The following is a 16,146-nucleotide window of genomic DNA, read 5'->3' on the forward strand; positions in this document are numbered from 1 at the left end:
ACTTGTCCAAATCATGAAAATTACCGCGCTAGATGATTTTATTAAGCATCGGGTCACATGAATGGGAAGGTTAACTTGAAGTTTAGCATTGTCATTTTTGATAGAGGTGGGAGGCAAAATCAAAATAGTTTTGTGTGAAATCCTGTTGAGTACTTGATTAGTGAGATATCTTCTTACAAATATTATTATTATTATTGGTAATCTACTGGTTAGGGTACATTACAAATGCACACAATTTAAAGAATGGTGCCAAGATACCGTCCTTACCTCTACCGCAAAACACAGCCCGGCCTCTAATACCAAATCAAGCACCTTTTCAATCCCGCATACTCCTTCATTCCATCCAATATCCATATCCTATTCTAGCCCTTTCCTCGTTTGCCTAACATTCTCCCATCTAATACAATGTCTTCAACATTCCACTGCCGATCAATACGCCCTTCATCCATTTTTCCTGCCTCCTTAGGATTTCTCCAATCAAACCCCACTCCTCGCCCACCATACCTAGAACTTCCTTTCCTTTCTGTCCATTTTACCTTCTCCATCTTTCTCTACACCCACATTTCAAAAGCTTACAATCTACTTCTATCATCTTGCTTCAGTAGACATGTTTCTGCGACGTGCATAACTACACTCCATATCCAAATTTTGACTAGCCTTGTTTTGACATCCGTACTCAGTTTACCTGTCATCAATTCCCAACTCTTCGCAAATGCTTCTTTGCCTAAATCAATTCTCCTTGTGTCCCAACCATGATGTCCATCTTGCTCCAAAAAACTTCCGAGATAAGTGAACCTGCTAATGTTTATGAGCTCCAATCTTAAACTCGGCTTTCCTCTTTATTAAAAACCCCAAAACCTTAATTTTGTTAAAATAAATCTTCATCCCATGCCCTCACACTGATTTTGTAATGCAATCAGTGATGCTTGTAACACCTTGGCTGCCTGGGAAGCTGAAGCTTGATCATCCGCAAACCTAATTTTATAAGTCCCCTACCTGCTTACATTCCTACCTCCAGTTCTTCCCATGTCTCTTTAATCATTTCCTTCTCATATATGTTGGACAGCACAGGTGATAATGGAAAACCTTGCCTTACTCCTATTTATAACACTGGCTCTCCACCACTGAGCAGTCTTGAAGCATGTGCAGTTTGTGGATGAGTCTCCTTTCCCTACCACCTACTTGTATTTTCTGCTATACAATCATTATTTCTATACAATTCACTCTATCAAATGTCTTCTTGAAATCTCAATGCATAGTATTATTAAAATTTTGAGTTGGAAATAAAGATCTAAAGAATTGAGGCAGGAATTGGAATTTGTTTCAGAAATGATGGTTTTCTGATTGCTACTTGATTGTTACAGGGTCCAATGTGTGATTTACTTTGGTCGGATCCTGATGACCGTGGGGGCTGGGGAATATCCCCGCGAGGTGCAGGCTATACCTTTGGACAAGATATTTCAGAAACCTTCTGCAACTCCAATGGGCTGTCCCTTGTTTCTAGAGCACATCAGTTGGTCATGGAAGGCTTTAACTGGTAAGGCGACAACTGCAGAGCTTCTAATAGTGCTTGTTCCTCACAAAACGGTCGCAATTATGATGATAAGAATGGACACTGGGAAAACTGGATAAGTGAAAGGTTGACTAAACTTTAAAAGTGGAGTTAAACTGCTCCCCGAGTTTATGCCCATGATTTATACCATGATTTTGGATATTATATGGGTGTTATTTGATAAGAATAATTCTGTGTACATATTATTACACTCATGTATGCGTAAATTAGACTCAGAATAAATCACACATTTTTGTGAGTACAAATTTGTAGTCACTTTCTTGGAATGCAAATAATTTGCAAGGCAATGGTTCGACCAGTGAAGCTATGATTTTTGTGTCCCCAAAAGTGACACTTTAAAATGATTCTTATATTTCTAAATCACTGAAAAATGTAGGCATGGGTTATATACCAGGAGTCCTGTTTTTCAGGATTCAAAAATGCCCCTTGAGATCTCATGTTATAACTGGGAGAAGTGGGATAAATTATTTGGGGAATGATGCTAATTAGTGTGTGTGCCTAACTGCATTAATTCATAATAATTCACATTATTTTATCTACACCTTAATTTTGGAGAAAAATTTTGTAGTTAATCAATTGCTGCTTAGGTATTTTTGTGTTTTGCAATACATCTAAATTTGTTCTGATATGTGTACAATTATTTCTTCTACAGGTGCCATGATCGATGTGTTGTAACAATATTTTCTGCCCCTAATTATTGTTACCGCTGTGGAAACCAAGCTGCAATTATGGAACTGGACGATTCTCTGAAGTATACATTGTAAGTATTCCAACAAGGTCATATTTGAATCAGGTGCTTATCTGGGGTCATATCCTGTAAACCATATCATCTTTGACGAGCAACTGCCGGTGATACACCTTCACCTCTCACCACTTGTTCAATTCTGTGTCCCGGGAAGTTTGTTCTTCACCCAAAACAGGGTGGTAAGAAGTGGCTGTGTTGGAGGTGGTCTACAGAAAGTGGTCCTCTCATCACTTCTAGACCTGACATTGATGCAGTCAGTATCTTGAGCAACTGTTATAACATATTGCATTTGTTTGTACCTACTACCTTGATCAAAAAGTTCCCGGAATAACCACCGTGTGGCGCTCCCATCGTTCCGATTTGAGTTCTGTTTTTTTTGTTAAATTGGTACATCTGTTGTTGATATTCCCTTTAAATCTTAGTGTCATAACTTGACATTTGCAAAAGTTACGGTCGGTTTTCGGTATGTCCATCAGTGCTTCCTGCGATTTTTCCATTACTTCCTCTCGGCTGCTAAAACGCGTTCCCCGTAATGGTTTTTTAACTCGATTGAACAGAAAGAAGTCACAGGGAGCCAAATCAGGTGAATTCGGTGGCTGTTGGATGGTATTTGTTGCATTTTTCGTCAAAAAATTACGAATAATGATAGCACTGTGCGACGGTGCATTATCATGGTGCAAAATCCACGAGTTTTCTGCCCACATTTCTGGTCTCTTTCGGCGAATTGCTTCACGCAAACGTCTCATAACGCCCAAATAATACTCTTTGTTTACTGTCTGGCCTTCTGGCAAAAATTCATGATGCACTACACCGTTGTAATCCATGAAAACCGTCAGCATTGCCTTCTTTTTTGACTGAAAACGACGTGGTTTTTTTGGTCTCGGCTCATTTGGTGAACGCCATTCACTTGCCTGATGTCTGGATTGCGTGTCGTACTCATAAACCCACGTCTCGTCTCCAGTAATGATCCTTTTGATGAATGTGGGATCGGATTCAGCCTCGCAAATCATGTCTTTTGCGACGTCAACACGGTCTCTTTTTTGCATGAAATTGAGGTCTTTTGGCACCATCTTTGCTGCTACACGACGGAAACCCAAATCATTAACCACAATGTCTTGGGCGGATCCATAGGCAATGTTCAAGTCCTCCGCTATTTCTCTGATGGTTAATTTGCGGTTATTGACCAACATTTCTTTTACTTTATCAATTTTTTCACCGACTTTCGATGTCGATGGTCTGCCACTGCGTTCATCATCTTCGATTGACTCACGACCACTTCTGAACCGCTCGTGCCACTGGTAAACGACCGTTTTTTTTAGAGAATCGTTGCCGAAACACTTTTCCAACATTTCCAACGTCCGTGCGCCATTAAATCCGTTTTTTACGCAAAATTTAATACAAGTTCGTTGTTGCAAATTTAAATCCATTTCTGAAATTGTAAAAAATCGCCAACACACACAGAGATAGATGTACTCTTGGCTACGTAACTTTTGCAAATGTCAAGTTATGACACTAAGATTTAAAGGGAATATCAAAAACAGATGTACCAATTTAACAAAAAAAACAGAACTCAAATCGGAACGATGGGAGCGCCACACGGTGGTTATTCCGGGAACTTTTTGATCAAGGTAGTATGTGGGATCTGATGGTGATATCAAAGTTACATATTCTCTCTTAATCGTTCGCATAAAGACTGAAAATTAGGAAGGAGAACTCTCTACAAACAGGCCAAGTTATTCTAGGTAAAAGGGAGATAGCAATGTATTTATTTTAGGCAACATAATAAAATATTAGCCATAGGTCAACATAACTGGCAAAATGATTTCATGTCCATATTCTTTGAAAATGACACAATAATTCCTTTTGACCATCACTAATTTAGACGTGCATATATGGGACCAGCAGTTGTCCAGATTGTGCAAAATCCAAATTTTCTGGGGTTTTGAACTACTTACACCCATTGAATGTTTTCTCCCTCTAAATTTTTGTGCTGTTGTTCACCATTGAATTCTAACGACTCTATATGATGCATTAGAGCCCCATAGTGTGATCTTAAACTAGTTCAAATAAAATATATCACTGATTTTCTCCTAAAATCAAGTAAGAAAGAAATATATTCAGAAAAAACAATGCTAATGCATAAATTGAGTAGCTTCAGGCGTGATATGGTGGAAGTCAAACATAATGAATAACTGATTGAAGAACTTTTCCACTCGATAATTTTTTTTTTTTAATTTTATCAAGTGGAAAAGTTCTTCAATCGGATATTCATAATGCTAATGCATGCTTTAACGAATCTCATTTATTCAATTCATTCTATTATTAAGATAAACAATCAAGTTTTTATTTAATTAAAAGAATCTTGGCTATAAAAGAATGGCATTATTTTTTAATTGTCAGCTGTAATAATATGGTCGCCACTGCCCTACTCTATTATTATAGGTAATATACCAGTTACGATAATTTTGGATGAATACAACTACCGAATAATGCTCTTGTCTCTCCTCACAAAATGCAACCAAACCTCCTAGTCTACATCCAGCCCCTTATTATCTCTGTGTACTTCCTTCCTCCCTTCATTCCGTCCAACATCCATATCTATCCTATTCCTCCCCCATCCTCCTTTGCCTTTCGGTCCCCCGACAATCACTTGTCTTCAACATCCCACTGCCGATCATTATGCTTTTCATCTATTTTTCCTGCCTCCTTATGCTTCCACCCTTCAGTCCACTCTCCTCCTCCTCCACCATACCTAGCCCTTCACCATCTCCATCTGTCTCCACACCCTCATTTCAGTGGCCTCCTCTATGCCTGTCATCCTGCTTCAATGATAATGTTTCCGTGCCATGCATAACTATGCTCCATGTCAAAGTTAAACGAGCTTTTTCTTAACATCCTTACCCAATGTCCCTGCCCTAAATTCTCTCTTCCTTATGAAAGCTTCTTTGCGTAGAGTATTTCTTCTCCTTATGTCTCTACTACTTCGAATATTTTGGCCCAAAGCACCTCTGAGATACGTAAACTGTTCGACCTGTACTAGTTTTTGCCCTTTTATCTTAACATTTAACTTAGCCTTCCTCTTTCTGGAAAACATATTTAAAATGTTTTCCAGAAATGACTTAATAATAATATGTTTTAATAAAGTAGAAGTGGCTTCCAATGCATTGAGGCTAGCACCATCTATGACTACACTATGTGCCCACCTATTCAAGTAGTCCCACCCATTTGTTCAGCCCAGGATATTTTTGTGTGTACCATAGACTTTGTGAGTAGTTTAATATGAGTTACTTTGACAAAAGATTTTTTAAAATATGAAAAACTGTGCTCACTGGAATATTGCTCTATTTTGAACCAAAGATATCACAAAAAAAGTTCAAGTTGTACCTCGTAGGGTTTACCCTTTTGGAAATTGTGTTGGATTTTCATTAGTAACTCTATTAGTATGACTATTGAGGTGTCTCACCATCAAACCGGATATTATATGTTTTTTGATTTTGCATGATATGGATGTGAGGGAAATAGGCCTGTAAGCTGCTTGTCTCTATTTTTAAATATACGTGTTATACTAGCCATTTTCCAGTTACTAGGAACCTTTTGATCTACTGGCGATTTCTTAAATATATTTTCCAGATGTGCTGGAATTTCCGATGCTAGGTCCTAATACAGTCAAGCGGGTTATTGTTTGTTCCCAGAAGATTTATTGAGGTTAATGTTATTCAGCAAATGTTCTATTCCAAGAAATGAAATCTAAAATTTGGTCATCAGTTCACGGGAACGAATCGATGAGCTATCGGAGATGGTGGTGCAGACACTTCGAAAGAAGAAATTTGATAAGTTGGTCTTTTCCAAACTGCAAGTCACTCTGTTGCCTTTATCAATTATGAGCAAATTAACTGTTAACTTATTTCCCTGGACCCCTCCATACCACGAAAATGGTTTCAAATTCTCTTTCAAATATTCAGCTTATCTTTTTCTTTTGAATTCACTTAAAGCGTAACAAAATTCCTTCCTGGCATTTGTCTTAGATCTCCTTTAATCATAAGTGATCTCATTTTGTTTGTCACTAGAGATTTTTTCTCTGTGTTGTATTTTTTAAACTGCCCGAGGTGTATTAAAGACAGGCATGTTTTTGTGGTAAATGAACACGCTAGATTCTAATTGAGTCACTTCAGGCGTGATGTGGTGCAAGTCGAACATAATGAGTGACTGATCGAAGCACTTTTCCACTTGATAAAATTTTTTATTTTACGTCTGGGTTTCGATGTATTACATCATCACCAGGTAACAAACTGAAGTTGTGTTGAAAAAAATTTTATCATGTGGAAAAGTGCTTTGATGAGTTATTCATTAACACTCTAGATTGTTGAAAAGTATATTAAAATTTTGGTATTCACTCTTGACGTTGTTTAGGCACTACTTTTCATTCCCTCTGCAGCATTTATCATTTTAGCAGCATTATGTGCTTTTCGATTGATTCTGTTGGGGGATGCAGCGTTTTGCAAAAAGCTTGTGTTTTTTATTTAATTTTTTGTGTAGTTTTTTCAGATTGTAAGATATGTTCCAGCTGAGTAAATTGAATATGTGAATTTGTAGTGAAAATTAATTACCACTGAAGTAAAAAGCATAAGACTGGTTGTCTCTTGACAATTAGTGAAATTAATTGGCCCCTTCCTCGTAAAACTGTCATGCTCATTTCTCCACTCACCCTGTTGTCTTTCTATGCTTCCAGTGTAGTAGTATACTCATTTAGAGAGGCATAAACAGCATTCTTTTATGTTATTTTCCTTCCAGTCTCCAGTTTGACCCTGCTCCTCGGCGAGGTGAGCCTCACGTCACTCGAAGGACGCCTGACTATTTCCTGTAAAGGAGCGGTGCTGAGCTCCAAAAGTGGAGGGGGGAAACGTTCGATTTTTGTGGCTTAAAAACTGTTGCTGCATTGAGAATGGAACTCTGATATTGTATGATTAGGATATGTGCAGGAGTGGCTCTTAATTGCTGAGCACCATCAGGGGAGGGATATTGCCCCTCCTTTTTTTTATTCAATTTAATTTAGGTCGTTGTCTCCTGAGCATAACTTCTTCTTGTGAATTTCAGGTCAAAGGGGGCAGGACAAACGGAGTTAAACCCCCTGCGTCGTACTTTTACACTGTAGTGACAGAGTCAATACATCAATCATATTGATGGTAATAATTTCACTTCTAATGTAGGTGGGAGTTTAAATTCAGTGAGCATCTGAGCCGAATAACTTTGCTGCAAATGATTGTTTGTTTGAGGTATTGGTGATTCTAAATCCAAAAGTGATCCTGTGAATGCGTGTGAATGATTTGAGATGTCTATCCTTATAATGGGGCACATGAGGCTAATACTTCAATCCAAACCTAAAAGCTTCATGATGCCTTCTATAAGTAATTGGAAAGCTTAATTATTGTTAGCGTCCATCCTATGGCACACAGGGAACTGCATATTATATTCTTACACCAAATAATGATTGTGGCATATATTGCTTAGAAAAATTTGTATTAGTATGTATATTATATAAGTTCAAAATGAGTGATAATTCGCATTAATAATAAATTTGAAACTTTTCATTAATTTTTATTAATGCGATCAGCTGCAATAGATTTGTGTAATATATCAAACAAATTGATGGTACAGTGGACTCTTGTTGGCGTATATTTGAAGGGGCATGGAATACTCAACATGCTAATAGATAAAGTGTGCAAAACATGCTTGATCTTGCACGTGCCTTCATAATGTTGGTAGCGTAACTGACGGGAAAATATTTATTCCTTGAAAACTGATTGCTGTACATTCTGTAGCCTTTTGGCAGTTATACATGGTAACACCTTTTGTTTTGTGCAAATCATTAAAAATATATAATGCATCTTGAGTAAATATTGCCATTCCTCATAACATTATTAATACTTAATCAATCAATAATTTTGTTTTACTGAGTTCTGTACGGTAATTAACTGTAACATGCATTGACTTAATTTATACTGATAGCTGCTTGTGTAATTAAGCTTAAGTCCATGAGGCGTATTCCATAGCTATTCTCAATTTATTTTTTGGAAGTCCTGTGCACATACTGATGAAATGCCTGTGTGAAAATAAAACTGCTTGGTAAATGCATTGATTCTTAATTGGTTTTACATTTTTACTGTTATATTTTTCAAATAATAAACAATTTCAATATATGTTCGAAAAGCTTCACAAAATACAATTCGCTCTAACTTACTTGGTGTGTTGCCTTGATTTATTAGCAGCAGTGGAACTTCCTGTGGGTGCTGCATTTATGTAAAAAATAAAACTAAAGCTTTTCACTTGATAACATTTATCAGGACTCAAATGGAGAAAGATTATTAAAGGTAGTTACAAAATCACAAAAATTCCTTCAGAGAATGAAACGGTTTACTCTTAAAGGTTAAAACTTTTTCTTGAAAATACCCATAAATGTTAAGCCATTGATGAATTAGCATTGAGTCCATAGGTTTAGATCCAGAAGATGCACTCTGTCCTTAAAAATATCTTTGAAGAAGTCACGAGCAATTACAGTGGTATTTCTCATTCGTAAAATATTTAGCAAAGATGTGTGACCTTGGTTAGAATTTAAGAGAATTAGGTGGGTCATTAATGCGAATTACATATAAAATAGGCACCAGAAGGAAATCCTGGGGTGCACCTGTTTTGATTTATTTACCAGAGTAGATGGTAAAGTTTTTGATCATGTTCAAAATCTAGTTGTTTTGAACTAAGATACGATTCAATCCTAGTAATTGGGAATTTTGCTTTCGCCATAATATGCAAAAGAAGCTGGTGAATGATATGATCAGCTTTAGAAAAGTTAGGAAATAACCTTTCTGCTCTAAATTAAAGAGAGAGTATTTAATTCATTATATGTGAAGTGGCTTATGTAATAGACCTGAATTGCCTGCACTAATGTATATAGTAGAACAATAAGAGTAGCTATTCAAGCTACAATGAGTATTTTATAAAGCATTTTCAAATATTTTACCTTGCTGTTTCAACAGAAAATTTGGCCAATAAGAATTTGTATCATCTTTGGTACAATTCCCTTTGTAGAAAATTAGTAGAATCAAGGCCATCTAATAGAGGCTCAGGGATAAACCTAACTCTCAGGGTTTCATCAATAAGGAATTATAAGTTATCCTTAACTATATTGAAGTATTTTATGACTGTGCCAGGAATAACATTTAAAGTAGAGCCTCATTTATTGTGTGATTTAATGATAATTTTGGCCAGTTCCAATTCATAACTAGGAATAGAGTCAACTCTCGATTGTCCATGTTGATGGACGCATGATAAAGCATGGATAATCAAAACCCCAAAATATGGTTGTGATACAAATTTATATATTTGGAAACTCTTATGTATCTGTCTGTGTGATTCATTCAAGTTTTTAAGTAATGGAAAGTATTGTTTTTCCATTTTCAGCCATTTTTCAGCGTGGAATTATTCATTAATAAGAATACAAAACTATCATAAAGTGAATAGCAGACTGTATTTTGCTCTGAAAGCTTAAAATATCCTGTTACAAGGAAAGAAATGGCTGGCAAAGGATGAATTTTGAAAAGGGATTGTCATTGCAGGATCTCATTCATCATATGATAACAATTAAAATAACGCATTTTAAGTAGGAAATGAGTTATTTGTTGCATAGTAAAACTATGTGCATATTTACTCTCCTTAAAGGGAGTATGGATTTCTCAGGGCTAATGAATGCAGAGGAAATGATAATGGGAAAGTATGGATTTAACAGAAATGTTTATATTAAAAAATTAAATGCAATTGGCAACTTTTGATTTTTTGCAAGTGCAAACTTGAAAGAAAGCTCAGGTATTTCAATTTTTTTTTTCATGTAGTATTGGGAAGTTGCAAAGCATTTGATCATTGTAAACGTAATTTATGATTGTAATTTTATTAAAATTTTGAGGTGCTTGGTATAAAAAGAATAGCATGGATAATCGGCAAAACAGACAATCGAGAGCTTACTGTATAGTGTGTTGCACATGCTACGAAATGGTGAGTAATTTATCTGGAGTGATTGGATATGCAGGCATTTCACGAGACGGGTGAAAATTAGTCAAATTAAAAATGGCATCTATGAGTAATCAGATGTAGTACCGCCAGCAGAGTCCTGTAATTGAAGACGTTGTTGTTTGATGGAAATCTGGGATCCTTTGAATAATTTCTCTGGTATCTTTAAATGTATCATCAGCAATTTCAATTCTGTCATTATTAAAGGATTTTTTTGTAATTTGTAGAGTTTTATGATATTTTTTTCTTTATGTGAGAACATTCCATTCTTATGGCTGGTTAGAGTTTTTTTTTATAGTTAAGATGTATTTTTCATTTTCCTTCATAGCCTTCTTCATCTGTAAACCACAAGTTTTTAGCAGTTAACTGAGGAGTCTGTTTCTGTTACATGTGTGACTAGCGGAAAAAATATTGAATTTTTATTTCATATAGAATAGTAATACTGGAAAGTTTTTTATCTAAGGGACTCAAACACTTTAAATCCCCTCAATCATGACGAATCAGCATGTCACCAAAGTCTCACAATATCATATATTAAGTATTTCTTGCAGTATTTTCACAGTCATTGGGGAAATGCAATGAGGTGATATGAGAATTAATGACCATGAGATTGGCATGTACCCGGTCATTGTTTGTTGTGATATTATCCAAAAAGTTTGTGAATTGACACTCACTCTTGTCGGTTAATCGTTAGTTACACTAATGTTGGAGGAGGACGATATGTCCAAAAATCATGTTTGACCTTGGAATCTTTTGGAAAGTAGGTATTGAATTCACATGCTATGATTACGCATGGGTTTTTGAACTCCGTTATGAATGATTTACAACAGCTTTAAGAATTTAATAAGGTAAACAATGAAAACAATTGAAGGTGAACAGGCAGCTAATGTAATAATATGCATCATCATTTGCATGGCTTAAATACAGGCTTTCATATTAATAATTATTTTTGTAGAAGTGCATGCTACAAATATTTAACAGCTATTTACTTAAGTCAAACATTGTTTGAATTGATGTAAATCTTTCTATACAAGTGTCATTTCCCTGAGTATTTCATGTATTGCACTTTGGGTTTTCTAAACGTGCATGGACTACTTTAATTTTGGTCTCTTGTTGGTTATATGAATGAGGTAACTAAAATCTGCTAATTGTTATTATGTACGTAAAATGGGAACATTATCTGAGGGAACAGATGTGCTAAGGAAAATGCCCTAATAAGAGTCCACTGTATTTTTTAAATTTTCTAGGATTTCATTGTAAGTCCTCAGAATAATGCAGGCAGTGAATGCATTTGAAATGATGCTTGATTTTAAGCTATTTAAATATCGGACTTTCAGGTGTCAGTCATCACTATTGGCATACAGGAAATACATATGCTAGTTAAAACGACATACAAGTAAACACACACTAATCCAGACTCTGACGGACTGGTTAGAGTCAGGTTTAGACAAAATAAAGACTGTTGATGTGATAACAGCAACCACGGAATGCAGGAAGGTCCAGAGCGACAAAAAGGGTGTTAACTGGACCATCAGGGTTATTTTAACGTAAGGGTTATCAGACTGCTAAGTTATGGATTACTGTGATTCTGAGTGTCAGAGAAAACAATATCTGAGTGAGTGTAAGGGAGTGATGTCAGTTTCATGGGTACAATGGCCGCAGGATTATCCTGAAATCCGAGGCCATATGTAATGTTGGCAAAATAAAGGTTTGTCCCACCACAAAGTTATGGCCAACTGCAATTCTGAGTATCCGTAGCCATATCTGAAGGCCAGGCCTTCGCATTTTGTGGTGTAGAAATATGAGAACTATTTACAGCATAGTTTATCAGAATTACTTTTGTCGCCAGCAGCAATGGCATTAATTGCATGGCAGTTTTTGAAATGACCTAAACACAAAGACAATCAGCCAGCACAAGCTGCAGAAAGATATACCTTAGTTTAAAATGCCAGTGGAAAATGCCAGAATAAAAATTGAGAGGATTTGTCAAGATATGTATGTTATATTGTAAAAGTGTCTCTTTAATTACAAGTTACAAATATATTAAAATGTGTCCTATTATTTTATTATGATATATTTTAGCTTCTCATTGGTGTTTGCCAACCATGCATTTACATGAATTTTGATGGGAGAAACTAAAAGAGTTGTCACTGCGATAAGTCTTGGAATCAATTTGATGAGTGTGTTTTTAACTCAAAAGAGTGTGCCAGGAGGCTATTTTAGAATCGGTAAGCTGAAATAATTGCAGAGAAGCAGTGGCGATAGTTGCAGGAACTCTTGTCAGGGAAAATCTCACATAAAAATAACCAGTTGAAAGGGGCAAGTAACCCTCGTCATTATTTTTATAGTCATTTTTTATTCTATGCGTTCATGTATCCATTAGAACTGGAGTGTATATTATCATACTAAAACTATTTTCATTTAATTTAATAAGGGAAAAATCCCATATCTACAAAATATTTATGTAAATACTTCAACATTATATCACGCATTATATTTTTCATACAAACTATTTATATGTATAGCTCATATGAATACTGTAACAAATTGGCTATTTTAAGGTATGATGATTTTATAATTCTATTCAATATTTGATAGTTGGCGAGCAAGAAGAAAAACAACTTTCTTTGAAGGCATAGCTGCATGGGATAGCTATTAATGATTAAATTAATTAAAATTAACTTCATGAAACCAAATAAGTCAATGATGTTTGATTTCTGACACCCTGTGTTAGTTTTCTCTTCGGTGTCACCTCCACACTTTTGCAGAGGTATGAAAAGGTTACTTAAGATGCTTGAAAATACCTTATAAAAACACATTTATCCACCTCAAAAGGATATTGAGTGTCTCTTGATGTTAATCTTACCAAAGTAAGCTACTCACTGTCATAAATATGAAGAATAAAGCTCATTGTATTCTCCTATCTCTAATGTATGTGTTACTTAAGCTCCAAAATTAACCGCAGAAATCAACTCTAAAGCCTGAGGCCAAAAATAAGGTCGATTTGCCTGTATGACAAGCTTTGGTATAGACCTGCAGCACCAAAGTACTGTCTAAATATCAAACTATAGGAGCATTAATGGACAACTGGCCTAATATAGAGGGAGGACAGGAGAAATAAGAGTTAATGTTTTCATAAATGCTAAAAGCATACATTATGGCGTTAATGTTTAATGTAACGGAGAGAGTATTTTGTATGAGGTCTACATTTCCTTCGATAGATTGTTGAATGGAGAGTTTTGGTGTGCATGGGAAGGGGAAAGCCTACTGCCGCAATCCAATTCAAGGAATGGATTATATCTTAGGCAATAGTGTTACTTAATGGTCATCACTATTGTTAATTAATATTTCAAAGTTTATTTTGTTTAGCAAGAAATTACAAATTTTTACAGAGATAATGAATAAGAATTACTTAATTTTTCCACACAATCTTTTATTTTTACGACCGGGTTTCGACGAGGATCGTCATCATCAGGTAATTTTTACAGAAATATACACACATATATACCATTGCAATGCTTGAAAATATGAGGTGAAGGAGTAAGAGACAGAGTTATTGGTCAGTATGGCTAGGGGGGGGGGGGAGGAATTACGGGGTGTAATTTGGTCGGAGAGAGGGTGGGGACGGTTAGTCCTTTGGGCAGGCAGGTAGAAAGAGGAAGGAGAATGGGAGGGGGGTCCCCCATGTTCCCGGGGCTGTTGGAGGGAAACGGTTGATGTGGGAGTGAAAGGTCGAGGAGAGGAGATCTGAAGGTGTATAGTACGTCATTAACTACTTTGCACTTGGTCCTTTCACTCTTGATGATCTCCATCTGTTTGAGCCCGTCCATCCGGGGTCCTTTTCTTTCCACATGCATAATTTCCAGCTTAAAATCACTAGAATGTCCGTTATCCAAAAGATGTTTCGAAAATTGCTAAGCACTAAGCAAGCCATGTCTCTGGCAGAAGAACTGCTTTTGAGAAAGACTGTCCCCTTCCCGATAGTCGGTGAAGTATGTGCAATGATAAATACTTGTGTCTCACAAAATTACTTTAAGTTCAATGGTAAATATTTCGAGCAGCCCGACGGTTTAGCCATGGGAGTGATTGCAGATAGAGTAAATCATGATTAATGTATGTGCCAAATTTTAGAAAAAATGTTTTTGATTAGGATATATTGTGAAGCAATTTGTGATTTTTGGTGTGAAAGGGCGACTCTGGTGACTGTAGTAGGCCCTGGATCCTAAACTAGGTTATGAGTATGGGGTGTCTGTACACGTCGTGATAGAGGAGGGAGTTCTGAGTGTTTTTGGTGATTTACAAGAAAATTAATACTTCAGTTCAGCAGATATTGTCGAAAACGTTTTCCTGATGAACTCTTACTTTTTGCTATGATGGAAGACTTTCCGCTTGGGCTAACTTCAGTTCAGTTATATCTCTAGGGCCGTACATCATATAGTACATAATTAATCCCGATCTTACGATTTTCAGTAACTATAGGGAGTATTGCTGTGTATGATTTGTCCAATTTAGTGAGATTACTGCATTGGTTTAGGGGATCTACTTAGTTACTTCATGAAAAAATATGTACGTTGGTATGACTGAAAAATCCAGAGCCCGAACGGCCGGTAGTCGGTCGTGGGCTAGCTCTCCGTGGGTCAATTCAGTTAAGTAGTTTTCGGTTGCCATAGAAAAACGCCGGCACCTAAGGTGAACTAAGTGAGACTCCAGCGAGCACATTCGTAATAATAGCATACGGAGGTAAAATTTCTGGTCACAGCTAACACTGCCTGATGCCTACCTTAGATATCGTCGGAACAAGTTGCTTAACATCAATTTTGTTCTCTACTTGTTATTACGTGCTTCAAATCCTAAATGCGATATGTTACGACTCCATAATTCCTAGTGACAGAAACGAGGCAACTAGGAGAAGAAAATCTCCATGGCGGCAATGTATTAAATCTGTTTGTCTTAATAACAATATTTATTTGAGAGGGTATAATTACATTTACTCATTGAAAAAGCAAAGTGATTTTTATGACGAGGTGGAAAAAGGTGGAGCTTACGAAGGCAAGAGAAATTTGGCGTAATGGGAATTAATTCTTTTAATAACTTTACTGTGTCAAGTCATTGGATACTGTTCGGAAATGTAGGGGAAAGAAAATATTTCTCCTGTTTGGTGCTTCATCATGACTAAGAATATCGTCTTTGTAAATTACTGTTTACTCCAATTCGCTCACATTTTCACGGGATACCACTGTAATTGTATCAATGTTGTTCTTATTTATTCATATTTTGGTAAACATAACGGGAAATAACACTCAAGCGTAATTTTTTTTGGAGATTGTAAGAAATTTGTCATGCCCTCGGAAAAAATATAGCCATCTGCACAAATGCAACTTGGGATGAATCATTGGACTAACTCCCGCGTCATTAAGTGTATCTTTAAACGATGACAGGCGACGATTGATAACCCTAATACTGCAATTTATGAAAATGCCATGATAAGCAGAAAGTATCGATGTGATATACTATCTGACCTGATAAATTAAAGCAAAATAAAGAACGGGTAATGAGTTAATATAGATCGATCCGAGGAAATGAATACGGAATTAACCCATGCAAATAACTCAAAACACCTAATTTAAAAACAACTCGAAAATATTTCCTACGGGCTGGATCCTGGATGGCTTTAGCCATCGCGAATGATAATTCATAAAAGTACGTCATTTGTTATTACCCTGTTAAGTCTTAGCTACATAGATGTCAGTACTACTGCGCAGGGTGTTCG

The 16,146-nt window shown here is 36.3% G+C and overlaps 1 protein-coding gene across 2 annotated transcripts in view; it reads left to right on the top strand.

Annotated features, from left to right (window-relative positions):
• LOC139699785 (serine/threonine-protein phosphatase PP2A-like) overlaps nucleotides 1-8,448 on the top strand; it is a 72,763-nt gene extending 64,315 nt beyond the window's left edge. For both annotated transcript variants that reach the window (XM_071598222.1, XM_071598221.1), the window contains 3 exons: nucleotides 1,365-1,537; nucleotides 2,226-2,333; nucleotides 7,110-8,448. In XM_071598222.1, coding sequence (XP_071454323.1) covers nucleotides 1,365-1,537; nucleotides 2,226-2,333; nucleotides 7,110-7,182 — 354 coding nt within the window. In that variant the 3' untranslated portion in view covers nucleotides 7,183-8,448. The remainder of the gene's footprint in view (nucleotides 1-1,364; nucleotides 1,538-2,225; nucleotides 2,334-7,109) is intronic.
• The last annotated feature ends 7,698 nt before the right edge of the window (nucleotides 8,449-16,146 follow it).

Source organism: Hetaerina americana, unplaced genomic scaffold, assembly GCF_022747635.1.
Source record: "Hetaerina americana unplaced genomic scaffold, ioHetAmer1.1.p SCAF_90, whole genome shotgun sequence".
In the NCBI taxonomy this organism is placed as follows: Eukaryota; Metazoa; Arthropoda; class Insecta; order Odonata; family Calopterygidae; genus Hetaerina; species Hetaerina americana.